The 26,491-nt window shown below is 46.8% G+C and overlaps 1 protein-coding gene across 1 annotated transcript in view; it reads right to left on the bottom strand.

The window, feature by feature from the left end:
- The window catches only part of LOC140726118 (dysferlin-like), a 388,334-nt gene that overhangs the window by 146,783 nt on the left and 215,060 nt on the right, over positions 1 to 26,491 (bottom strand). Inside the window, 1 exon segment of the mRNA XM_073042070.1 lies at positions 21,513 to 21,590. Coding sequence (XP_072898171.1) covers positions 21,513 to 21,590 — 78 coding nt within the window.

The following is a 26,491-nucleotide window of genomic DNA, read 5'->3' as shown; positions in this document are numbered from 1 at the left end:
TCCTAAAGTGTGACATCTCACTCTTGTCAAGATGAAACTCCATCTCCGTTTATTTGGCCATATTTCCTACTGATCTACTTTTGGTAAATTTGTAAGTTGGTTTATTAATGTCACATTTGCAAGGCCCAGTGAAATGTTGTTCTGCCTGTGATCCCTACAAATTACTTCATCAAAAGATTCAAAGTACATTCACTCTGCAGTACACAACTCTGCATCTTCCCACAGACAGCCACAAAATAAAGAAAACCATGGAACCCATTCAAAGGAAAACATCAACCTTGTTCCCCCCTCCAAATCACAATAGAAAAAAGAACAAACTGAGTAAACAGCAAAGAAAAAGTGAAGAACACAGAATATAAAACATCAAACCACAAAGTCATTGAAACAATCCGGGAATACTCAGTTCAGTTCAACCTAGATTGGTGTTGTTCGTTGTCTGCCAGCCACACAACACAGCAGTGCATTGAGGTAGTACAAGTGAAAACGGTTAAGAGTAAAGTGTTACAGTTGCAGACAAGGTGCATTGGCACAATGAGGTAGATCATTGTGGATAAGACTCAGCACATCACAGCTTAGTATGACAACTGCCCTGCCAGTGACCAAGACAACAATCACCTCTCTTGCCTCTCTCAATAACTAGTGATAGATATCATCAGGTCTTGGAGACTTCATGAGACCCAACATCTCGACCTTCTTGCTATCAACATGTCCTGAAATATCTGCATGCCTGTCTGAACTCATGAAACCCCCATAAACTTCTCCTTAGCGGATGTACGCACCTCGCACTTCCTCTAAACCCAGACACAATTTCCCTTTGCTCACGAGTAGTCCCTCCTCTCCTCAGTTTTATTTTTGGACAAAATTTCAACTTGCCAAAGACATTACATTACTCATTTTACCCCTGCTGATTCTCTGTTTTAAATTCTGAAAGATTACAGATTAGCTTCATGTGTCACAGGTACATCAAACCATGCAGTGAAGTGCACAGTTTACATCAAATCAACGAGAAGTTTCCTCTGTGTGGAAAATCTGCTCCTTCACATCTTTACAGTTCCCTGCAAAAGCAAACGTCTGAGGTGTGTGTGTGTGTGTGTGTGTGTGTGTGTGTGTGTGTGTGTGTGTGTGTGTGTGTGTGTGTGTGTGTGTGTGTGTGTGTGTGTGTATATGTGTGTGTGTGTGTGTGTGAGTGTGTGTGTGAGTGTGTGTGTGTGTGCGTGTGAGTGTGTGTGTGTATGTGTGAGTGTGAGTGTGTGTGTGTGCGTGTGAGTGTGTGTGTGTGTGTGTGAGTGTGAGTGTGTGTGTGTGTGTGTGAGTGTGTAGTGTATATGTACAAATATGCATCTATAAAAAACATAAGAAATGGGAGCAGGAGTCGGCCATCTGGCCCATCGAGCCTGCTCCACCGTTCAATAAGATCATGACCGATCTGGCCAGGGACTCATCTCCACTTGCCTGCCTTTTCCCCATAACCCTTAATTCCCCTACTATGCAAAAATCTATCCAACCTTGTCTTAAATATATTTTCTGAGGTAGCCTCCACTGCTTCATTGGGCAGAGAATTCCACAGATTCACCACTCTCTGGGAAAAGCAGTTCCTCCTCATCTCCGTCATAAATCTACTCCCCTGAGTCCCGAGGCTATGTCCCAAAGTTCCAATCTCACCTACCAGTGGAAACAACTTTCCTGTCTCTATCATCTATCCCTTTCATAATTTTATGTTTCTATAAGATCACCTCTCAATCTTCTAAATTCCAGCAAATACAGCCCCAGGCGACTCAGTCTCTAACCCCCTCATCTCTGGAATCAACCTGGTGAACCTCCTCTGCACCACCTCCAAAGCCAGTGCATCCTTCCTCAAGTAAGGAGACCAGAACTACATTCAGTACTCCAGGTGCGTTCTCACCTTTACCCTGTTGCAGCATAATCTCCCTGCTCTTAAATTCAATCCCTCTAGAAATGGCCAACATTCCATTTGCCTTCTGGATAGCCTGCTGTACCTGCAAACCAGCCTTTTGTGATTCATGTACAAGCACTCCCAAGACCCTCTGCATTGCAGCATGATGCAATTTCTTACCATTTAAATAATAATCTGATCTTTCCTTTTTCCTTCCAAAATGGATGACCTCGCACTCACCAACACTGTACTCCATCTGCCAGACCCTTGCCCACTCACTCGACCTATCTATATCTCTCTGCAGACTCTCCATATCTTCTGCACAATTTGCTTTTATACTCAATTTTGTATCAAAAGCAACCTTAGATACACTACACTTGGCTCCCTCTTCCAGGTCATTAATGTATATTGTGAACAGTTACGGGCCCAGCACCGCCCCCTGTGACACACTGCTCACCACTGATTGCCAACCAGATTAACCACCATGTATCCCAACTCTCTGCTTTCTATTAGTTAACCAATCCTCTATCCATGCTAATGCACCACCTCCAACCTTATCTTATGGATAAATCTTTTATGTGGCACCTTATAGAATATCTTCTGGAAATCCTAAGGGTGCCTAAGACTGGTCCAGTACTGTATTTGTCAAGGTGGATCAGAGAGGGAGTTTGTAACTCTAGCGGGAGCAAAGGATGTGAGGGTGGAGCGCTGTGGGACAGGTGGCAGAGAAGTTCCTGGATGGGGGGATGGTGTGGGACCAGACACATCCAGCTCTGAGACACCAGGCAAGGTCATTTGATTCCAAACAATTGGTTTATTAATCATTATAGAATGTCTCTCTGCTGCTTCTTGCTTCCTCCCCTCTCCCTTCTTCTTTTCTCAATGATGATTCCCCTCTCCCTGCTCCCTCCCCACTCTCAGTCCACAATAGAGACCCATATCAGAATCAGGTTTATCATCATGTCATGAAATTTGTTTTTTATGTGGCAACTGTGCAGGGCAATACATAAAGTTACTACAGTACTGTGCAAAAGTCTTAATATTCTTACTATCCTTAATATTCTCCATGGGACACAATATCTCCACCTTCTTGCTATCAAAATGTCCTGACATATATACAGTTGATATATACAAGCTCTATACTATATTATAGGTATCCGTTAGTCTCATGAGACCATGGATTTGCGCCTCAGAAGGTTTCCAGGGCGCAGGCCTGGGCAGGGTTGTATGGGAGGCTGGCAGTTGCCCAAGCTGCAAGCCTTCCCCTCTCCACGCCACCGATGTTGTCCAAGGGAAGGGCACTAGGACCCAAGCAGCTTGGCACCGGTGTCATCGCAGAGCAATGTGTGGTTAAGTGCCTTGCTCAAGGACACACACAGCCTCAGCTGAGGCTCGAACCAGTGACCTTCAGATCACTAGTCCGATGCCTTAGCCACTAGGCCACGTGCCAGCACACTCTATACTATATAGAGGCATATATACCAACTGTATATATGCACCAAAGAATTTTGCACAGTACTGTACGTCTTCTGAATGTGGAGGGAAACCAGAGAACCCTGAGGAAGCCCACACAGACATGGGGTAAAGATACAAACTCCATACAGACAGCAAGAGGAATTGAACCATGATCGGTCATCATTACTGCTACACTACTGTGCTGCCCATTTCTAAAAGACCATAAAATATAGGAGCATAATTGGCCATTTGGCCCATCGAGTCTGCTCTGCCATTCAATCATGGCTTTTTTATTACCCTCCTCAGCCCAATCCTCAGCCTTCTTCCCGTAACCTTTGATGTTGTGTCCAATCAACAACCTATTGAGTTCTGCCTTAAGTACACCCAACAACCTGGCCTCCACAGCTGCAAACGGTAATAAATTCCATAATTTCACCATCCTCTGGCTAAAGAAATTTCTGCGCCTCTCTAACTATGAAAATGGACAAGGGAGAGGCAGTGGATGTAGTGTACCTGGACTTCCAGAAAGCTTTTGATAAAGTCCCACATAGGAGATTAGTGGGCAAAATTAGGGCACATGGCATTGGGGGCAGAGTACTGACATGGATTGAAAATTGGCTGGCTGACAGGAAACAAAGAGTAGCGATTAACGGGTCCCTTTCAGAATGGCAGGCTGTGACCAGTGGGGTACCATAAGGTTCGGTGCTGGGACCGCAGCTGTTTACAATATACATTAATGATTTAGATGAAGGGATTAAAAATAACATTAGCAAATTTGCCAATGACACAAAGCTGGGTGGCAGTGTGAAATGTCAGGAGGATGTTATGAGAATGCAGGGTGACTTGGACAGGTTGGGTGAGTGGGCAAATGTATGGCAGATGCAGTTTAATGTGGATAAATGTGAGGTTATCCACTTTGGTGGCAAGAACAGGAAGGCAGATTACTATCTAAATGGAGTCAAGTTAGGAAAAGGGGAAGTACAACGAGATCTAGGTGTTCTTGTACATCAGTCAATGAAAGCAAGCATGCAGGTACAGCAGACAGTGAAGAAAGCTAATGGCATGCTGGCCTTTATAACAAGAAGAATTAAGTATAGGAGTAAAGAGGTCCTTCTGCAGCTGTACAGGGCCCTGGTGAGACCCCACCTGGAGTATTGTGTGCAGTTTTGGTCTCCAAATTTGAGGAAGGACATTCTTGCTATTGAGGGAGTGCAGTGTAGGTTCACAAGGTTAATTCCCGGAATGGCGAGACTGTCATATGTTGAAAGATTGGAGCGACTGGGCTTGTATACACTGGAATTTAGAAGGATGAGAGGGGATCTGATTGAAACATATAAGATTATTAAGGGATTGGACACGCTGGAGGCAGGAAGCATGCTCCCGCTGATGGGTGAGTCTAGAACTAGAGGCCACAGTTTAAGAATAAGGGGTAGGCCTTTTAGAACAGAGATATGGAAAAACCTTTTCACCCAGAGAGTGGTGGATATGTGGAATGCTCTGCCCCAGAAGGCAGTGGAGGCCAAGTCTCTGGATGCATTCAAGACAGAGTTAGATAGAGCTCTTATAGATAGCGGGGTCAAGGGATATGGGGAGAGGGCAGGAACGGGGAACTGATTGTGTATGATCAGCCATGATCACAGTGAATGGCGGAGCTGGCTAGAAGGGTCGAATGGCCTACTCCTGCACCTACTGTCTATTGTCTATTGTCTCTATCCTGAGGCTGTGTCCTCTAGTCCAAGACTCCCCCACCATGGGAAACATCCTTTCCAGATCTGCCATGTCTAGACCTTTCAACATTTGAAAGATTTCAATGCGATCCCTCCTCATCCTTATTTCTAGCATGTACAGACCTAGAGCTATCAAACGTTCCTCGTATGATAACCCTTTCACTCCTGGAATCATCCTTGTAAACCTCCTCTGAACCCTCTCCAATGCCAGCACATCTTTTCTTAGATGAGGAGTCCAAAACTGTTCACAATACTCATGGGAAGGCCTCACAAGCGCCTTATAGAGCCACAGCATCTCATTCCTACTGTTGTATTCTAGACCTCTTGAAATGAATGCTAACATGGCATTTGCCTTCCTCACCACCGACTCAACCTGCAAATTAACCTTCAGGGTGAAGGTTAATTTGCAAGGACTCACAAGTCCCTTTACATCTCAGAATTATGGATTTTCTCCCGATTTAGAAAATAGTCTGCTCATTTATTTCTACTACCAAAGTACATGACCATGCGTTCTCCAACATTGCATTTCATTTGCCACTTTTTGCCCATTCTCCTAATCTGTCCCAGCCCTTCTGAAGCCTACCTGTTTCCTCAACACTACCTGCCCCTCCACCAATCTCCGTATCATCTGCAAACTTAGAAACAAAGCCATCTATTCATTGATATATTCAATATATTCATCTAAATCATTGAAATACAGCATACACATAAGCGGTCCCAACACTGACCACTGCGGAACACCACTAGTCACTGGCAGCCAAACAGAAAATGATCCTTTTATTCCACTTGCTGTCTCCTACAATCAGCCAATGTTCTAACCATGCCAGTAACTTTCCTGTAATACCATGGACTCTTAAGTTGATAAGTGGCCTCATGTGTGGCACCTTGTTAAAGGCCTTCTGAGAGTCCAAAATATACAACATCGACTGCATTCACTTTATCTATTCTACTTGTAATCTCCTCAAAAAATCCCAACAGGTTTGTCAGGCAAGATATTCCCTTAAGGAAACCATGCTGACTTTGTCCTATCTTGTCCTGTGTCACCAAGTACTCCATAGCTTCAACAATTGACTCCAACATTTTCCCAGCCACTGAGGTCAGGCTAACTGGTCTGTAATTTCCTTTCTTCTGCCTTCCTCCTTTCTTAAAGAGTGGAGTGATATTTGAAATTTTCCAGTCCTCTGGCACCATGCCAGCGTCTAATGATTTCTGTAAGATCATTTCTAATGCCACCACAATCTCTAACACTGCCTCTTTCAGAACCCTAGGGTGCAGTTCATCTGGTCCGGGTGATTTATGGACCTTTAGGTCTTTCAGTTTTTCGAGCACCTTCTCCCTTGCAATAGTAACTGCACTCACATCTCTTTTCTCACACCCTTCAACATCTGACACACTGCTAGTGTCTTCCACAGGGAAGACTGATGCAAAATACCCATTTAGTTCATCCGCCATCTCCTTTTCCTCAGTTATTATTTCTCCTGCCTCATTTTCTAGCGGTCCTTTATCCGCTCTCATCTCTCCTTTATTTTTTACATATTTGATGAAGCTTGTATTATCCAGTTTGATATTGTTTGGTAGCTTCCTTTCATATTTTGTCTTTTGCCTCCTAATGATTTGTTTAGTTTCTGTCTGTAGGTTTTTAAAAGCTTCCCAATCCTCTATCTTCCTGCTAATTTTCGCTTTGTTGCATGCCCCCTCTTTTGCTTTTACATTAGCTTTGACTTCCCTTTTAAGCCATGGTTGTACTATTTTGCCATTTGTGTATCTCTTTGTTTTTGGAATACATCTATCCTGCACCTTCCTCAGTTTTCCCAGAAACTCACACCATTGCTGCTCTGCTGTCATCCCTGCCAGCAGCTCCTTCCAATTCACTTTAGCCAACTCCTTTCTCATACAACTGAAATACTGCTATGTCAGACTTTACTTTCCCCCTATCGAATTTCAAGTTGAACTCAATCATATTGTGATCACTGGTTCCTAAGGGTTCTTTTACCTTAAGCTCCCTAATCGCCTTCGGTTCATTACATAACACCCAATCCAGTATAGCTGATCCCCTAGTCGGCTCAATGACAAACTGCTTTAAAAAACTATCTCATCAGCATTCAACAAACTCACTCTCTTGAGATCCATTACCAGCCCAATTTTCCCAATCGAACTGCATGTTAAAATCTCCCATGATTATCATAATATTACCCTTTTGACTCGCCTTTTCTACTTCCAGTTGTAGTTTCTGGTCCACATCCCAGCTAACTTTGGGAGGCCTGTATATAACTGCCATCAGGGTCCTTCTACCTTTACAATTCCTTAACTGAATCCATAAGAATTCAAGATCTTCTAATCCTACGTCACATCTTTCTAATGACTAGATGCCATCCTTTACCAGCAAAGCTACGCTACCCCCTCTGCCTACCTTCCTATATGTCCAATACAATGTCTAACCTTGGACATTCAGCTCCCAACTCCAACCATCCTTCAGCCACGATTCAGTGATGGCCACAACATCATACCTGACAATCTGTAATAGTGCAACAAGATCATCCATCTTATTTGTATACTCCATGCATTGAGATATTACACTTTGAGTACTGTATTTGCTACCCTTTTTGATTCTGCATCCCTAATGCACTGATACTCACCCTGCTGGCTGCAGTTGTGTCCTGTCATCTGCCTGCCCTTCCTGACAGGCTGACTGCACACTGTCTTTGCTTTTTTACCATCCGTCCTATCCTGAGTCCCATCATTCCAGTTCCCACCCCCCCCCCCCACTAAATTTGTTTAAAACCTCCCCTTTTGAACAGGTCATACTTCTCCCAGAAGAGATCCCAGAACCTGAAGCCCTGCCCCCTGAAACCAGCTTCTCAGCCACACATTAATCTGCCAAATCGTCCTGTTTCTACCCTCACTGGTGCATGGCACAGGCAGCAATCCAGAAATTACTACCCTGGAAGTCCTGCTTCTCAGCTTTCTGCCTAGCTCTCTGAATTCCTTCTTCAGGACCTCTTTGCTTTTCCTTCCTGTGTCATTGGTACGAATATGTACCAAGACATCTGGCTGCTCTCCCTCCCCCTCCAAAATGCTGTGGACATGACCTGAGAGATCCCTGACCCTGGCACCTGAGAGGCAACATGCCATCCGGGTGCCCCGTTCACATCCACAGAATCTCCTGTCTGTTCCCCTCACTACTGAGTCCCCAATCACTACCGCTCCCCTCTTCTCCCTCTTTCCCTTCTGCACCACGGACCCATGCTCAATGCCAGTAACTTGGTCTCCATGGCATTCCCTAGGGGATGTTACCCCCTACAACAGTATCCAAAATGGTATTATTGAGGGGAATGGCCACAGGGGTGCTCTGCACTGACTGCCTGTTCACATTTCCAATTGACCTGACAGTCACCCAACGACTTGCTCCTTGCAGCTTAGGGGTGACTACTTCCCTGTAACTCTGATTGATTATCTCCCCTCCCTCCCATCCAAGCTGAAGCTCAACCAGCTGCTGCTCCAGATCCCTGGAAGACTCTGGGTCTCCCTGAATGCCAACATCCAGCATGAAGAACACACAACAGCCAGTTACTATATTAGATACAGTGAGAGGGAGGAGAAAAAGGAACCTTAACAGAAACTTACCCAGAGCCAACGCCTCTTCTGAGCCTAAGCTTCCTTTGAGCCAAAGCCTGACACTCCTACTCTCATTACTGGCCTACTCCCAACAATGGCTGCTCTGCTTGTCCCTTCTTTACTTCTACTAAATTCACTGTACTCTGCTTCCACTGCTGGTTGAGGCATCAGAATTAAGGGCATTTAAGAAACTTTTAAATTAGACAGACGGATGATAGAAAAATGGGGGGCTATGGGGTTCCACTGGAAAACTGCGACCATCGCGAGAGAACTGAGGGGATGCCAGAATCACCTATCTGTTATGTATTGTATGTTGACCCAGATATGGAGAGATCACTGTACTGGACTGGGAAAGCTGCAGGAAGTTGAAAACTCAACCAGCTCCATCGTGGACACTAGCCTCACCAGCATCGAGGACATCTGCAAAACAAGATGCATCAAAAAGGCAGCATCACCCGGGACGTGCTCACTTCTCTTTGCCACCATCAAGGAGGGGATGCACACTTCAACGTTTCAGGAACAACTTCTTTCAATCAGTTCGGTTTGGCAAAAACATCTCCTCCACGATCTCCATCAGCGCAGGTCCACCACAAGGCTGTGTGCTCAGCCCCTGCTCTGTTCACTCTACACCTATGTCTGCGTGGCTACGCACGGCTCCAACACCATATTCAAGTTTGCCGGTGACACCACTGTTGTGGGCTGAATCAAAGGTGGTGATGAATCAGCATACAGGAGGGAGAGTGAAGTTTGAGTGGTGTCATAACAACAATCTCTCACTCAGTGTCAGCAAGACAAAGGAAGCGATTGTAGACTTCAGGAGAGGGAAAGCAGAGGTCCATGAGCCAGTCCGTATTAGGGGATCAGAGGTAGAGAGGGTTACCACCTTTACACTCCTGGGTGTTACTATTTCAGGGGATCCGTCCTGGACCCAGCATGTAAACACAGTTGTGAAGAAAGCACAGCAGTACCTCTACTTCCTTAGGAGTCTGTGGAGATTTGGAAAGTCATCAAAGACTTTGACAAACTTCTATAGTTGTGTAGTGGAGCGTGTATTGATTGGTGGCATCACAGCCTGGTGTGGGAATACCAATGCCTTTGAACATAAAATCCTACAAAAGGTAGTGGATTCAGCCCAGTACATCATGGGAAAAGGCCTCCCAACCATTGAGCACATCTACATGAAACGCTGTTGTAGGAAAGCAGCATCCATCATCAGAGATCCTCACCACCCAGGCCATGCTCTTGTCTCGCTGCTGCCATTAGATAGAAGATACACGAGTTTCAGGACTCACACCACCAGGTTCAAGAACAGTTACCACCCCATCAACAATCAAGCTGCTGCACAGAAGGGATCTACACTCAGTTGTCCATCCATCGAGATGTTCCCACACAGCCAATGATCTCACTTTCAGGACTCATTATCTTGTTATTTCATGTTCTTTTTATTTATTGCTATTGATTTATATTTGCATTTGCACAGTTTGTTGATCTTCCATTGATCCTGTTTACAGTTACTATTCTATAGATATGCTGAATGTGTCCACAGAAAAATGAATCTCAGGGATGTATGTGGTGGCATCTATGTACTTTAATAATAAAGTTTACTTTGAACTTTGAATCATGGCTTCACTCTCAGTCCCAATCTTCTGCCTTTCCCCCAGAGGTTTCAACCTCTGCCTTAAATATACCTAACGTCTTGACCTTCAAGGGCCTGTAGCAACGAATTCCACAGATTTACCACTCTCTGGCGAAAGAAATTCCTCTTCGTCTCTGTGCTAACTGGACGTCCCTCTATTCTGAGGCTGCGCCCTCTGATCCTAGACTCCTCCACCATCTGAAACATCCTCTCCACATCCACTCTATCAAGGCCTTTCAACATCCAATGGGCTTCAATGAGATTCCCCCTCATTCTTCTGAATTCTTGTGAGTACAGGCCCAGAGACATCAAACAGTCCTCATATGGTAACCCTTTCATTTCCGGAATCATTCTCGTGAACCTCCTCTGAACCCTCTCCAATGCAACGCACTGCTGCCACAGAACAACAAATTTTATGACGTATGCCGGTGATTCCGATTCTGCTCTCTCTAAAAATCCGTCTGGCTTATGAAAAGCCACTGAAGGAGGTGAAGGGTGGTTACAAAGTTTCCTGGAAAGGGAAGGCAGCTAATGATTCCAGAATCCATGGTGTTGGCATTGCAACAAAGAGCCAGCTGGTCAGTCAACTCCCTGAGCTTCCTGTGGGCATCAGTGAACCTCTCATCTGTTCTGTGCTTGCCAACATCCAGGTGGCAATCGTTGTGAGGGCTCACGCATCAACTTCAGACTCACATGAGAATAAAAAAAGAGCATAAGGTGGATAAGACAATTCTCTTAGGGGACTTCAATCCCAGGGCTTGTTGGGACTTCAAACTTTGGAAAGGAAGATATTGGCAACATCAACTCAAACGGAGTACTACTTCTCACCACATACTAATAATAACAAAAACAATAAAATAAAGCATAAGATGAGGATGACAAACCAATTCTCGTAGAGGGATCAGGTGGAGAGAGTGAGCAGCTTGAAGTTCCTGGGTGGCAAGCTCTCTGAGGATCCAACCTCGTCCCAACATATTGAAGTAGCTATAAAGGAGGCACGACAGCAGCTACATTTCAATTAGGAGTTTAAGGAAATTTGGTTTGGTTTGTCACCTAAAACACTCAATGTACTGTTGTTGCATCACTATCTGGTATGGGGGAGGGGGGTGTTACTGTACAGGATTGAAAGAAATTATAGAAAGCTGTAAAGTTAGTCAGCTCCATCTTGGGTACCAGCCTCCATAGTATCCAAGACACCTTCAAGGAGCGGTGGCTCAGAAAGGCGGTGCCCATTGTTTAGGGTGTGCCACCCAGGGCATGCCCTTTTCTCACTGTCACCATCAGGTAGGAGGTACAGAAGCCTGAAGGCACACATTCAACGATTCAGGAACAGCTTCTTCCCTCTGCCATCTGATTCCTAAATGGACATTGAACCCATGAACACTATTTCATTATTTTTTTGTTTTTATATTATTTCTGTTGTTGCACTATCTTTTATTCAACTATTTAATGTACACACATGTATACTTACTCTAATGATTTACTGGTTTATTTATTTATTTCTCTATAGTAATTTGTATTGCATTGTACTGCTGCTTAATATTGAACCTGATTCTGATTCAAATTTCATTGTCCCAGTAGTAATATCTGTAACTGGTACCATCCTAAAGTCACTACACAATAGCATTCAATAACTCGGGCTACCCAGTGATATCTTCAGAAAGCCACAATAGAATAGTCCAAAAGTTCCTAGCAACTGAGAAGTGCATGTGCTTGACTATGTCTGTACTTCAGGTTTTACCAGCTTGAGCTGAGAAAAAATAAAACTAATAATAACAAAGAACAAGAAAGAACAACCACCATTATCAAAACAAACCGAGGCATTTTCCAAGACGACTCTCTAAACTCACTATGATTCTGTCTAGCTTTAAACCCACTCCTTAATTTACTAAATCGGATGAACATTGGGTATAAAATCAGAAACAACCAGACAAATTATACCTTGACACACCTAAAAGTAAAAATATAACAAAGTCAAGAAACACTTTCACTATACCTATTCTCTTAACATATTCTTTTGACATAATATCTTGGTCTGAAACCAATTTGGATAATTTACAAAGAAAATTAAGAATCGAAATGACAACTTTTAGAAAACACAGTTGGATTAACACTACCACTAGACAGAAGGAGAGAGAGGAACAACAGATATTAAAAATCTACACAACAGTCAGATAAAACTTTGAAGAATATATTTTCATCAACGAAAATATGATTCGGCACTCACTCCACACAAGCATGTGCAATTCTGATAAGCAGTACACACCACTACACAACTCAGAATAATGAAGAAATTATCAATGCGGAAGAAAAGGTTAACCGATGGAAGGGTGTGACCCTTCATGGAAGACATCTCCACAAGCCGAGTAGACTGGGTGTCGTCAGTGAAGTGTCGAACACCTGGCTCAGAGCTGGAGACTCTTCCCAGACACCAAAGGGCTCCTTGTGGCAAGAGTAGACCAGGTGGCTGACACAAAAATTATCAAAAATACGTAATGAAAGACCAACAAATTCAAGATGATAAATGTAGAAAATGCCAAGAGAAACCAGAAACAAACCAACACATTACAGGATCCTGTAGCAGTTTAACTCAATCTGATTGCTTACACAGGCACAAGCAAGTGCCAAACATCATTCACCAGCATCTTGCTTTAAGATACAAACTCATAAACGACACCATACCTTACCATAAATACAAGCCTGATCCAGCTTTAGACTCAGAGTTCTACAAAGCATATTACAGAGAGGACAATTCAAAATAACATCCAGTTATAATAATGCAGGATAAACAAGCAAGAACAACTCACTTAACAGAAATCGCCATTCCACACATTAGAACATTAGAAAGTTTTTGATAAGAACAGGCCAACAAAGCTTGCCAAATTCATATTCACATAATGTGTTGAAATAACTATCGAGTTTAGATTTGAAAGTCTCTAAGGTACTGCTCTCAACTACACAACCAGGTAGTTTGTTCCTTGTTTCCACAACTCGCTGTGTAAAGAAATGCTTCCCGATGTTAGTCTGAAATCTCCCTTGGACCAGTCTCCACCTATGGCTCTGTGTTCTTGATGATGGATTAATTTTTAATCAGCAACTGGCATCCATCTTACTTACACCATTAATGACTTTAAACACTTCTATCCTGTCTTCCCTCATTCTACATCTACTTTGGCTAAAAAGATTTCATCCTTTCAGTCTTTCTTCATAGCTCATACCCTGTAGACCTGGAATGAGTCTAGTCGCCCGTCTCTGGACTTTGTCCAGTGCCTTCACATGATTCACACAATAGGGAGACCAAAACTGTACACAGTATTCAAGATGTGGCCTCACAAGTGCGTTATAGAGCTTAAGGAGAACGCCTTTTGACTTGAACTCCACTGAGCACATTATATAGCCTAACATTCTATTAGCCTTCCTACTCGCTTCTGTGCACTTTAAACAGCCTCATTTTTCTCTACACTTACTAGCACACTGCTAACATCTTTGCAGGTGAATACTTAGCAAAACATATGCTAAGAGTATCCGTTATGTTCTTCTCTGCATAATTTAACACCCCATTATTCCTAATACACTTCCTCAACTTTTCTTTTACTACTAAAGTATGGATTAAAATCTCCTAGGGTCAACCTTGGCATTATCAGCAATATCCTTCTCAACTTGCCTTATGGCATTCCGAATTTTCCTCTTGACTATAGCTCTCATATTTTTATATGCCCTATGGTTACTATTTTTTCTGTATTCCTATGTAGCTGTCTTTTCTTCAATCATTTTCATACGTATCTTTATTCATCCATACCATACAGAAATCAGTAAGTGAAAAACACCAGAAATATGCTGAATTAAAAGATGAAATTGAAGGACTATGGAACATGAACAGGGTATACATTGTCTCAATAGTAATATCTACAACTGGTATCATCCCTAAGGCTCTACACAATAGCATTAAACAACTAGGCCTACACAGCAATATCTATGTAAATCTTCAGAAAGCCACAATATTAAACACCACTAGAATAGTCCGAAAGTCCCTGGCAATTGAGAAGTGAGCGTGCTTGGCTATGCCCCTGCCTCAGTTTTTACCAGCTTGAGCTGAGAAAAAATAAATAATAATAATAATGATCGCATATTGATAGAACACGTTTCATACAGACGATGTAGTTCAAAGTGCTTTACAATGGGATAAAGTGTAAACATGAAAATAAAAGGTAAAAAGATGTAAGTAAACAGGTTTTGAGTGGGTGTTTAAAAGTGTCTTCCCTTATGACTCTGCATCTGTTATAGCTTTAAGTTTATGTGCTAAGCACAATCTGTGCTGATCTTAGAGAAGGTTAAAAGGTCAGCACAACGTTGTGGGCCAAAGGGCCTGTACTAAGCTGTAATGTTCTGGTTCTATGTTTTAACAGGAAAACCCTGAATGAAATAGCACAAAATAAAGAGAGTATTGGCTACCGGTGGAGAGCACGTCAGTTGTCTGAGAAAAACGCAAAAAAAACCCAGTGACTGTTTTATTTTTCTTGCAACCAAGGAAGGATTTGCGGCAAGAATAAAATTCCTTTCCCCGATCTGAGGTCATTAAGTTGGTGCTGTAAGAATTTCCAACGGGTCCCAGTTGGATAACTTTTCACAATAAACTAGAATATGTACATCGCTGTAAACCCTTGCCTGCTGCGACTTGGACAGTACTGTTACAGCCTGTACACTGAGCTCTCAATCATTGCCACTGGGTACAAACTGCGGTGGGAAACAGATCTCATTTTTTATGAAAGCGCAAATCTTACTTTCCACAGCCTTCCCCTGGTGACCTTTACAAGCAGCGTCAGATCAAAGCCAGGATGGGGGGAAGTTGTCCTTCATTCCGTCTCCCACCTCAACTTTACCTGTGCCATCCCCTGTCCCCCATCTCATCCTCTTCCCCCCGCAGTGTTACAATGGGTCTCAGTGTACCCTCGGTGGTCTTGATGCTGTGACTCCTCTCTCTCTCTCTTTCCTCTGTGTGTGGCCCACACATATACACCATCCCTTATAACCAACGAACGTCTGAATCACCACTCCGGCCCTCCACGTCCGACCTGATCGTTACAGCTTCTCATGCACAACCAACTCCTGTCATTTTTCACTCCTTTCCTTTATAATTGTAGAACACAACAGCAAAGAAACAGGCCAATTGGCCCTCCTAGTCTGTACTGACCTGGACAGAAGCTGCACCTGGACCGTAACCCTCCATACCCTCCCATCCAAGTATTTCTTCTCTTAAATATTGCATTCAAACCCACGTCCACCAAATGCACACTCGTTCCACACTCAGCCTCTGAGTGAAGAATCTCCCCCTCAGATTCCCTCACACTAAACCCTCCAGAGTCATAGAGCACTACAGCACAGAAACAGGCAATTCGACCCATCTAGTCCATGCCAAATTGTTAATCTAAAGAGTTGTGGTGGCAAAGCAGAACGAAGACCAAGTCAAAACAAGGCCGCTAGCCTGTGACCACCGCAGAGTTGCTCTACTTGCACAGCGCACTTCCGGTCCAGTAACTGCTCCAAAAGCCGAATCCCTTATTAGCAATCAGCTAACATTAAAGTGACGAATGCAAGCGTACCCAGGTGCAAACTAAACACTATTCAGCATTACCTCAGCAGTCAGCAAAAGATATGACCTCCACTAGTCCCAAACTACAAACTGCCCCAGAAATAAGCAAGACGTAACTTATTCCGTTTGCTTCCACCACGCCCCCACTCACGTGACTAGTTACCATAATAAATGCACAACACAGAGCACAGTGCAGATAGAGAACAGATGCGTGGCTCTAACACTAGATACATCGACCTGCACCTGAAGCACAGACCTCCATACCTGTCTCAACATAAGGAATAGGAGTAGGCCATTCGGCCCATTGAGCCTGCCCCGCCATTCAATAAGATCATGGCTGATCTGTCCATAAACTCAGCTCCCATACATGTACCCATTCAAATATTTCTTAAATATTAGAATCGACCCCACATCCAACATCAGGGTCTCTCACCATCCAAGCCATGCTGTCTTCTCACTGCTGCCATCAGGAAGGTGGTAAAGGAGCCTCAGGACCCACACCACCAGGTTCAGGAACAGTTATTACCCCTCAACCATCAGGAAGTAGGTACAGGAGCCTCAGGATCCACACCACTAGGTTCAGGAACAGTTATTACCCCTCAACCATCAGGCTCTTGAACCAGAGGGGATAACTTCATTCAACCCCATCATCGAAATATTCCCACAGCCAATGGACTCACTTTCATGGACACTTTATCTCTCGTGTTCTCAGTATGTATGTATGTATGTATTTATTTATTTATTTGTTTGTTTATTTATTAATTATTTCTTTTTCTTTTGTATTTGCAGTTTGTTGTCTTTTGCACACTGGTTGTTTGTCTATCAACTGGGTGCAGTCTGTCAGTGATACACTGGATCCTCATGAGAAAATGAATCTCAGGGCTGTATATGCTGACACTTGATAATAAATTTACTTTGAACTTTGAACTACAGGGCAATAATCCTTAAATGGATTATTTATGGTGAAAAAGTTGCTCTTCAATTTCCTTTTAAATCTCTCCCCACTCACCTTAAACCTATGTACTCTAGTTCCTGCAGTGTAGCATTTAACGTGATGCTGTTACAGCTCAGAGTGTTGGAGTTCGGAGTTTGACTCTGACGTCCTCTGTAAGAAAGTTTGTACTGTGTGTGTGTGTGTGTGTGTGTGTGTGTGTGTGTGTGTGTGTGTGTGAGTGTGTGTGATTGTGTGTGTGTGAGAGAGTGTGCATGTGTGTGTGAGTGTGTGAGTGTGCGTGTGTGCGTGTGTGTGTGTGTGTGTGTGAGTGTGTGTGTGAGTGTGTGTGAGTGTGTGTGATTGTGTGTGTGTGTGTGTGTGTGCGTGTGTGCGCATTATATATATATGTATATGTATGTATATAGCTAAGGTGACTAAGACGTTTGCACATCACTGTAATAATTTTATATATTGCTCTGTACTGCTGTCACAAAAAACCACAAATTTCATGACATATGTGAGTGATGATAAACCTGATTCTGATCTGGGTCTCTGTGGTGGACTAAAAGTGGGAAAGGGGCAGAGAGAGGGGAATCAGGGTTGGGAAAAGGGGAAGGGGCAGAGAGAGGGGAATCAGGGTTGGGAAAAGGGGAAGGGGCAGAGAGAGGGGAATCAGGGTTGGGAAAAGGGGAAGGTGGAGAAGAACGAGCAGGAAGCACCAGAGAGACATTCTATAATTGTTTGGAATCAAATGACCTTGCCCAGTTTCTCAGGGCTGCGTGTGTCTGCACCCACGTCACCCTCCCACTCTGTCTCTCCTTCTCTGCCCCCTGTCCCACACCCCTCCCGTGACACTCCACCCTCGCCATTCCCAACATGCTTTGCTCCCACTCACACTCACTCTTCACTCCACGTTGAGTACAGTACGATGCAGAAGTCTTAGTCACTCGAGCTATATGTACGTGCCTAGGACTTTTGCACAGTACTGTAGATCAGGCTGGGACAATCCCTAACACTTTGGCTCTGACCTCAGCCTTCGGTGTCCATGCAATATCTGAGCTCAGCCACAGTGTGACCGATCTGCCCATCACAACAATGGCCCTCAGAGAATTCCGTACAGTTGAAGGAACCGTGAATCCTGTCAGGACTTCGCACAGCAACATTACTCCATGAATTGGCCCAACTGCCCCGCACTCTCCCACAGTGCCACTTCAGTCTCCAAACTAATCTCACTGACCCACTCCATCTCCACAGTTCTGTCAGATCTCCGTACTGGGCTCACGGGAGGGGTCAGATCACTGTTCTGGGCTGACGGGAGGGGTCAGATCCCTGTTCTGGGCTGATGGGAGGGGTCAGATCCCTGTTCTGGGCTGACGGAAGGGGTCAGATCACTGCCCGTACTGGGCTGATGGGAGGGGTCAGATCCCCGTACTGGGCTGACGGAAGGGGTCAGATCACTGCCCGTACTGGGCTCACGGGAGGGGTCAGATCCCCGTACTGGGCTGACGGAAGGGGTCAGATCACTGCCCGTACTGGGCTGATGGGAGGGGTCAGATCCCCGTACTGGGCTGACGGAAGGGGTCAGATCACTGCCCGTACTGGGCTCACGGGAGGGGTCAGATCCCTGTTCTGGGCTGACGGGAGGGGTCAGATCCCTGCCCGTACTGGGCTCACGGGAGGGGTCAGATCCCTGTTCTGGGCTGACGGGAGGGGTCAGATCCCTGCCCGTACTGGGCTCACGGGAGGGGTCAGATCATCGCCCGTACTGGGCTGATGGGAGGGGTCAGATCCCCGTACTGGGCTGACGGAAGGGGTCAGATCCCCGTACTGGGCTGACGGGAGGGGTCAGATCCCTGCCCGTACTGGGCTCACGGGAGGGGTCAGATCCCTGCCCGTACTGGGCTGACGGGAGGGGTCAGATCCCTGCCCGTACTGGGCTCACGGGAGGGGTCAGATCCCTGCCCGTACTGGGCTGACGGGAGGGGTCAGATCCCCGTACTGGGCTCACGGGAGGGGTCAGATCCCTGCCCGTACTGGGCTCACGGGAGGGGTCAGATCCCTGCCCGTACTGGGCTGACGGGAGGGGTCAGATCCCCGTACTGGGCTCACGGGAGGGGTCAGATCCCTGCCCGTACTGGGCTCACGGGAGGGGTCAGATCCCTGCCCGTACTGGGCTGACGGGAGGGGTCAGATCCCCGTACTGGGCTCACGGGAGGGGTCAGATCCCTGCCCGTACTGGGCTCACGGGAGGGGTCAGATCCCTGCCCGTACTGGGCTCACGGGAGGGGTCAGATCCCCGTACTGGGCTCACGGGAGGGGTCAGATCCCTGCCCGTACTGGGCTGACGGGAGGGGTCAGATCCCTGTACTGGGCTCACGGGAGGGGTCAGATACCTGCACAAGGCTCACGGGAGGGGTCAGATACCTGCACAGGGCTCACGGGAGGGGTCAGATCCCCGTACTGGGCTCACGGGAGGGGTCAGATCCCCGTACTGGGCTCACAGGAAGGCTCAGATCCCCGTAGTGGGCTCATGGGAGGGCTCAGATCCCTACCCGTACTGGGCTGACGGGAGGGGTCAGATCCCTGTACTGGGCTCACGGGAGGGGTCAGATCCCCGTACTGGGCTGACGGGAGGGGTCAGATCCCTACCCGTACTGGGCTGACGGGAGGGGTCAGATCCCTGCCCGTATTGGGCTCACGGGAGGGGTCAGATCCCCGTACTGGGCTGACGGGAGGGGTCAGATCCCTGGCCGCACTGGGCTCACGGGAGGGGTCAGATCCCCATACTGGGCTGACGGGAGGGGTAGATCCCTGCCCATACTGGGCTGACGGGAGGGGTCAGATCCCTGCCCGTACTGGGCTGACGGGAGGGGTCAGATCACTGCCCGTACTGGGCTCACGGGAGGGGTCAGATCCCTGTACTGGGCTGACGGAAGGGGTCAGATCCCTGCCCGTACTGGGCTGACGGAAGGGGTCAGATCCCTGTTCTGGGCTGACGGGAGGGGTCAGATCCCTGCCCGTACTGGGCTGACGGGAGGGGTCAGATCACTGCCCGCACTGGGCTCACGGGAGGGGTCAGATCCCCGTACTGGGCTGACGGAAGGGGTCAGATCACTGCCCGTACTGGGCTGATGGGAGGGGTCAGATCCCCGTACTGGGCTGACGGAAGGGGTCAGATCACTGCCCGTACTGGGCTCACGGGAGGGGTCAGATCCCCGTACTGGGCTGACGGAAGGGGTCAGATCACTGCCCGTACTGGGCTCACGGGAGGGGTCAGATCCCTGTTCTGGGCTGACGGGAGGGGTCAGATCCCTGCCCATACTGGGCTCACGGGAGGGGTCAGATCCCTGTTCTGGGCTGACGGGAGGGGTCAGATCCCTGCCCGTACTGGGCTCACGGGAGGGGTCAGATCATCGCCTGTACTGGGCTGATGGGAGGGGTCAGATCCCCGTACTGGGCTGACGGGAGGGGTCAGATCCCTGCCCGTACTGGGCTCACGGGAGGGGTCAGATCCCTGCCCGTACTGGGCTGACGGGAGGGGTCAGATCCCTGCCCGTACTGGGCTCACGGGAGGGGTCAGATCCCTGCCCGTACTGGGCTGACGGGAGGGGTCAGATCCCCGTACTGGGCTGACGGGAGGGGTCAGATCCCTGCCCGTACTGGGCTGACGGGAGGGGTCAGATCCCTGCCCGTACTGGGCTCACGGGAGGGGTCAGATACCTGCACAAGGCTCACGGGAGGGGTCAGATACCTGCACAGGGCTGACGGGAGGGGTCAGATCCCCGTACTGGGCTCACGGGAGGGGTCAGATCCCCGTACTGGGCTGACGGGAGGGGTCAGATCCCTACCCGTACTGGGCTGACGGGAGGGGTCAGATCCCTGCCCGTATTGGGCTCACGGGAGGGGTCAGATCCCCGTACTGGGCTGACGGGAGGGGTCAGATCCCTGGCCGCACTGGGCTCACGGGAGGGGTCAGATCCCCATACTGGGCTGACGGGAGGGGTAGATCCCTGCCCGTACTGGGCTGACGGGAGGGGTCAGATCCCTGCCCGTACTGGGCTGACGGGAGGGGGCAGATCCCTGGCCGCACTGGGCTCACGGGAGGGGTCAGATCCGCATACTGGGCTGACGGGAGGGGTTGTTCCCTGCCCGTACTGGGCTGACAGGATGGGGCAGATCCCTGCCCGTACTGGGCTGACAGGAGGGGGCAGATCCCTGCCCGTACTGGGCTGACGGGAGGGGTCAGATCCCTGCCCGTACTGGGCTGACGGGAGGGGTCAGATCCCCATACTGGGCTGACGGGAGGGGTAGATAGATCCCTGCCCGTACTGGGCTGACAGGAGGGGTAGATAGATCCGTGCCCGTACTGGGCTGACGGGAGGGGTCAGATCCCTGCCCGTACTGGGCTGACGGGAGGGGTCAGATCCCCGTACTGGGCTGACGGGAGGGGGCAGATCCCTGGCCGCACTGGGCTCACGGGAGGGGTCAGATCCGCATACTGGGCTGACGGGAGGGGTTGTTCCCTGCCCGTACTGGGCTGACAGGAGGGGGCAGATCCCTGCCCGTACTGGGCTGACAGGAGGGGTCAGATCCCTGCCCGTACTGGGCTGACAGGAGGGGGCAGACCCTATCTGGGAGATGTACTGAACAGTGAAACCTACCGGAGAAACTGTCCTTGTCCATAGCGATCAGATCCCTGGCCTGGTACATGTAACATCGCAGATGATATCTCGTCCCACCTGAAAACAGCACAAGAGATGGTGTCATACAGGAGACCACAGATGCCGCAATCTGGAGCAACAAACAACATGTTGGAGGAGCTCAGCAGGGGACGGGTGGATCGGGGAGGAGAGTAGAGATCATTGACTCGCTCCATCACAGTCTGACATACAAACACCAGAGTCAAAGTAAAATTTATACCAGAGTACGTTCATGTCACCACGCACAACCCTGGGAATCTTTTTCCTGTGGGCATACTTAGCAAATCTATAGAACAGTAACTGTAAACAGGATCAATGGACAACAAAACTGTGCAGATGAAAATATAAATAAATAGCAATGAATAACAAACATGAAATAACAAGATGAAAGCCTCCGTAAGTAGGTGTAGCTACACCCTTTTGTTCAAGAGCCTAATGGTTGAGGGGTAATAACTGTTCCTGAACCTGGTGGTGTGAGTCCTGAGGCACCTGTACCTTCTACCTGATGGCAGCCGTGACCTGGGTGGTGAGGATCCTTCACGATGGATGCTGCTTTTCTACATTTCATGTAGATGTGCTCAATGGTTGGGAGGGTTTTACCTGAGATGTACTGGGCCAAAATCCACCATCTTCTGTAGGATTTTCCATGCAGAGGCACTTGTGTTCCCATACCAAGCAATGTAGCCAGATATCTACAGAAGTTAGCCAAGGTTTTTGATGACATGCTGACTCTCTGCAGACCCCTGAGGAAGTAGAGGCGCTGTCGTGCTTTCTTTGCAATTATATTTATATGATGGGAACAGGACAGGTCCTCTGAGATAATGAGACCCAGGAATTTAAAGTTACTGACCCTCTCTACCCCGATCCTCCAATGATTACCGGCTTGTCAACCTTTGTTTCCCTCTCCTGAAGTCTACAATCAGTGAGAGGTTGGTGTTATGACACCACTAAGCTAAACTTTAATCTTCCTCCTGTATACCGATTCTTCACCCCCTTTGATACAGCCCACAACAGTGGTGTCATCGGCAAACTTGTATAGGTTTTGCATAGGTGTTATGCCCTTGAATGGAAAACCCTACAAAAAGTCATGGGTACGGCCCAGTCCATCGCGGGTAAAGACCTCCCCACCATTGAGCACATCTACCGAAAGCAGCATCCATCATCAGGGACCCCCCACCACCAAGGTCATGCTCTCTTCTCATTGTTGCCGTCAGCAAGAAGGTACAGGAGCCTCAGTGCTCTCACCACCAGGTTCAAGAACAGTTACCGCCCCTCAGTCAGAAGCTCTTGAACCAGTGGGGATAACTTCACTTGCCCCACCATTAAAATGTTCCCACAGACAATGGACTCACTTTCAAGGATGCATCATCTCATGGTCTCAATATTTATTGCTTATTTAGATATTTCATTATTATTATTTCATCTTTTTGTACAGCGTTTGCACAGTTTGTTGTCTTCTGCCCTCTGGTTGAACGTTTTAGTTGGGCGGTCTTCCATTGACTCTGTTACGGTTATTATTCTATAGATTTACTGAGTATGCCCACAGTAAAATGAATCTCAGGGTTGTAAATGGTGATGTATATGTACTTTGATAATAAATTTACTTTGAACTTTGAATTGAATTGAAACAAGGATCATTGTTCAGTGAACCAACAGGCAGTGCTCCGTGCCTTGTGCTTGTTTATAGACGCAGGTAACAGGCCTTTCCGGCAGGAAACCGGAGCAGACAGAGGAAATCATGGGGTACATGTTCAAAACCCTTTGAGACAGCGGCAGGAATTGAACCCGGGTCAGTGGCCCTGTAATAGTGTTATGCTAACCGCTGCACCACCCACATGCCTGTGGACTGTCTTTCTTAACTCGTACGTTAGAACAGAGAACAGCACAGTACAGGCTCTTCAGTCCACAAAGTCACTCCAACCTTTTAACCTACTCTAACATGAATTTAACCCTTCCCTTCTACACAGTCCGCTACTTTTCTTTCATCCAATGTGCCTGTCTGAAAGTTCCTTAAATGTTTGTAATGTATCAGCCTCTGGCGTACCACCACCCCTGGCATGCATCCACCACGCTCTGTGTAAACAGTATTTACCTCCGACATCCCTCCCCCCACCCCCCCATACTTCCTTCCAAATACCTTAAAATGATGCTCCCTCATATTAGCCATTTCCGCCTGGGAAAAAGTCTCTGGCTGTCCACTCGATCTGTGCCTCTTATCTTGTACATTTCTTTCAAGTCACCTCTCATTTTCCTGTCATAGTGGAACCTATGTATTTTGACGGCTGTTAGAGGGGGACGTGAATATACAGGGAATGGAGGGTTATGGGCATTGTGAAGACAGAAGAGATTTCCTTTGATTCAGCTTCATGTTTAGTACAGATACTGCGGGCCGAAGGAGCTTGCCCCGTCTGTAACATTATATGTTCTATCCGGCATTGGGAATTCCAGACTTCCAAGAGTCTGCAAGGGAATGTCCTTACCCCAGAGCATGGGGAGGAAGGAGATGGATTACAGACAGGAGAGGGTGGGAGGATGCTAACGCAGACACCCGTCAGTCCCTCTCTGCCCTACCCACCTCCTCAGACTCACTACTGAGTGACTTTATATCCCAGAACAGACCTGCAGCTGAATTCAATCACTGTCACCAGGGATGCAGAGCTTTTCGGTCTCCGGTGTCCATGGAGACGGGTGAGGACGGGCACGACACTGCAGACACACACTGAAAGACCCCAACACTGGGTACCAGGGAACAGCATTGGAAACTGGCCATCTCCGTGCTGACACACTCCGGAGATCACTAAACACACACACACACACACACACACACACACACACACACACACACACACACACACACACACACACACACACACACTCACTCTCTCTCTCTCTCTCTCTCTCTCTCTCTCTCTCTCTCTCTCTCTCTCTCTCTCTCTCTCTCTCTCTCTCTCTCTCTCTCTCTCTCTCTCTCAAAAGTATTACTGTTTCTTCCCCCTGAAATTTCGTGTTTTATTGTTTTATCACAGTGGATTTAAATTTAATTTGCCTTTTTTGACACCGATCAACAGAAAAAGACTCTTTTGTGTCAAAGTGAAAACAGATCTCTATAATGTGATCTAAATTAATTACAAATATGAAACACAAAATAATTGATTGCATAAGTATTCACCTCCTTTAATACAACACACCAAATCATCACTGGTGCAGCCAATTGGTTTTAGAAGTCACATGATTAGTTAAATGGAGATCACCGTGTGCAGTCAAGCTGTTTCAATTGATTGTAGTAAAAATACACCTGTATCTGGAAGGTCCAACTGCTGGTGAGTCAGTATCCTGACAAAAACTACACCATGAAGACAAAAAACACTCCAAGCAACTCTTTCCACAAAAAGATTATTGAAAAGCACAAGTCAAGGGACAGATATAAGAAAATTTCCAAGTCACTGAATATCCCTTGGAGTACAGTTAACTCAATCATCAAGAAGTGGAAAGAATATGGCACAGCTGTTTACCTGCCTCGAGCAGGTCATCATCAAAACCTGAGTGACCATGCAAGAAGGGGACTAGTGAGGGAGGCCACCAAGAGACCTATGACAACTCTGGAGGAGTTACAAGCTTCAGTGGCTGAGATGGGAGAGACTGCGCATACAACAACTGTTGCCCGGGTGCTTCACGGGAGAGCTTTATGGGAGAGTGGCAAAGAGAAAGCCACTGTTGAAAAAACTCACATGAAATCTCCGCTAGAGTTTGCCAGAAGGCATGTGGGAGACTCTGAAGTCAGCTGGAAGAAGGTTCTGTGATCTGATGAAACCAAAATTGAGTTCTTTGGCCATCAGACTAAACACTACATCTGGTGTAAGCCAAACAGTGCACATCATCAAAAACACACCATTCCTGCTGTGAAGCACGGTGGTGGCTGCATCGCGCTGTGGGGACGCTTCACTACAGCAGGCCCTGGAAGGCTTGTGAAGATCGAGGGTAAAATGAATGCAGCAAAGTACATGGAAACTTTGGAGGAAAACCTAATGCATTCTGCAAGAGAACTGCAACTTGGGAGAAGATTTGTTCTCCACCAAGACACTGACCCCAAGCATGAAGCCAAATCTACACAGGAATGGCTTAAAAACAACAAAGTTAATGTCTTGGAACATCCAAGTCAGAGTCCAGACCTCAATCCAATTGAGAATTTGTGGCTGGACTTGAAAAGGACTGTTCACTCACGATCCCCATGTAATCTGACAAAGTTTGAGCAGTTCTGTAAGGAAGAATGGGGAAAATTGCAGTGTCCAGATGTGCAAAGCTGTTAGAGACCCGTCCTCACAGACTCAAGGCTGTAATTGCTGCCAAAGGTGCATCTACTAAATACTGACTTGAAGGGAGTGAGTAATTATACAATCAATTACTTTGTGTTTGATAATTGTAATAAATTTAGACCTAATTGTAGAAATTAGTTTTCACTTTGACACAGAACAGTCTTTTTCCGTTGATCAGTGTCAAAGATTCCAAATTAAATCCACTGTGATTCAATTTGTAAAATAAGAAAACATGTAAACTTCCAAGGAGGGGTGAATACTTTTTGTAGGCAGTTCATACACATTCACACCGACACACATTCACACACACACCGACACACATTCACACACACAATGACACACATACACACACACACCGACACACATTCACACACACACCGACACACATTCACACACACAATGACACACATTCACACACACAGCGACACACATTCACACACACAATGACACACATTCACACACACAGCGACACACATTCACACACACACCGACACACATTCACACACACACCGACACACATTCACACACACAATGACACACATTCACACACACAGCGACACACATTCACACACACACCAACACACATTCACACATACACCGACACACATTCACACACTTACATTTCCC

Source organism: Hemitrygon akajei, chromosome 4, assembly GCF_048418815.1.
Source record: "Hemitrygon akajei chromosome 4, sHemAka1.3, whole genome shotgun sequence".
Lineage (NCBI taxonomy): Eukaryota > Metazoa > Chordata > Chondrichthyes > Myliobatiformes > Dasyatidae > Hemitrygon > Hemitrygon akajei.
This window is presented reverse-complemented; position numbering and strand designations above follow the sequence as displayed.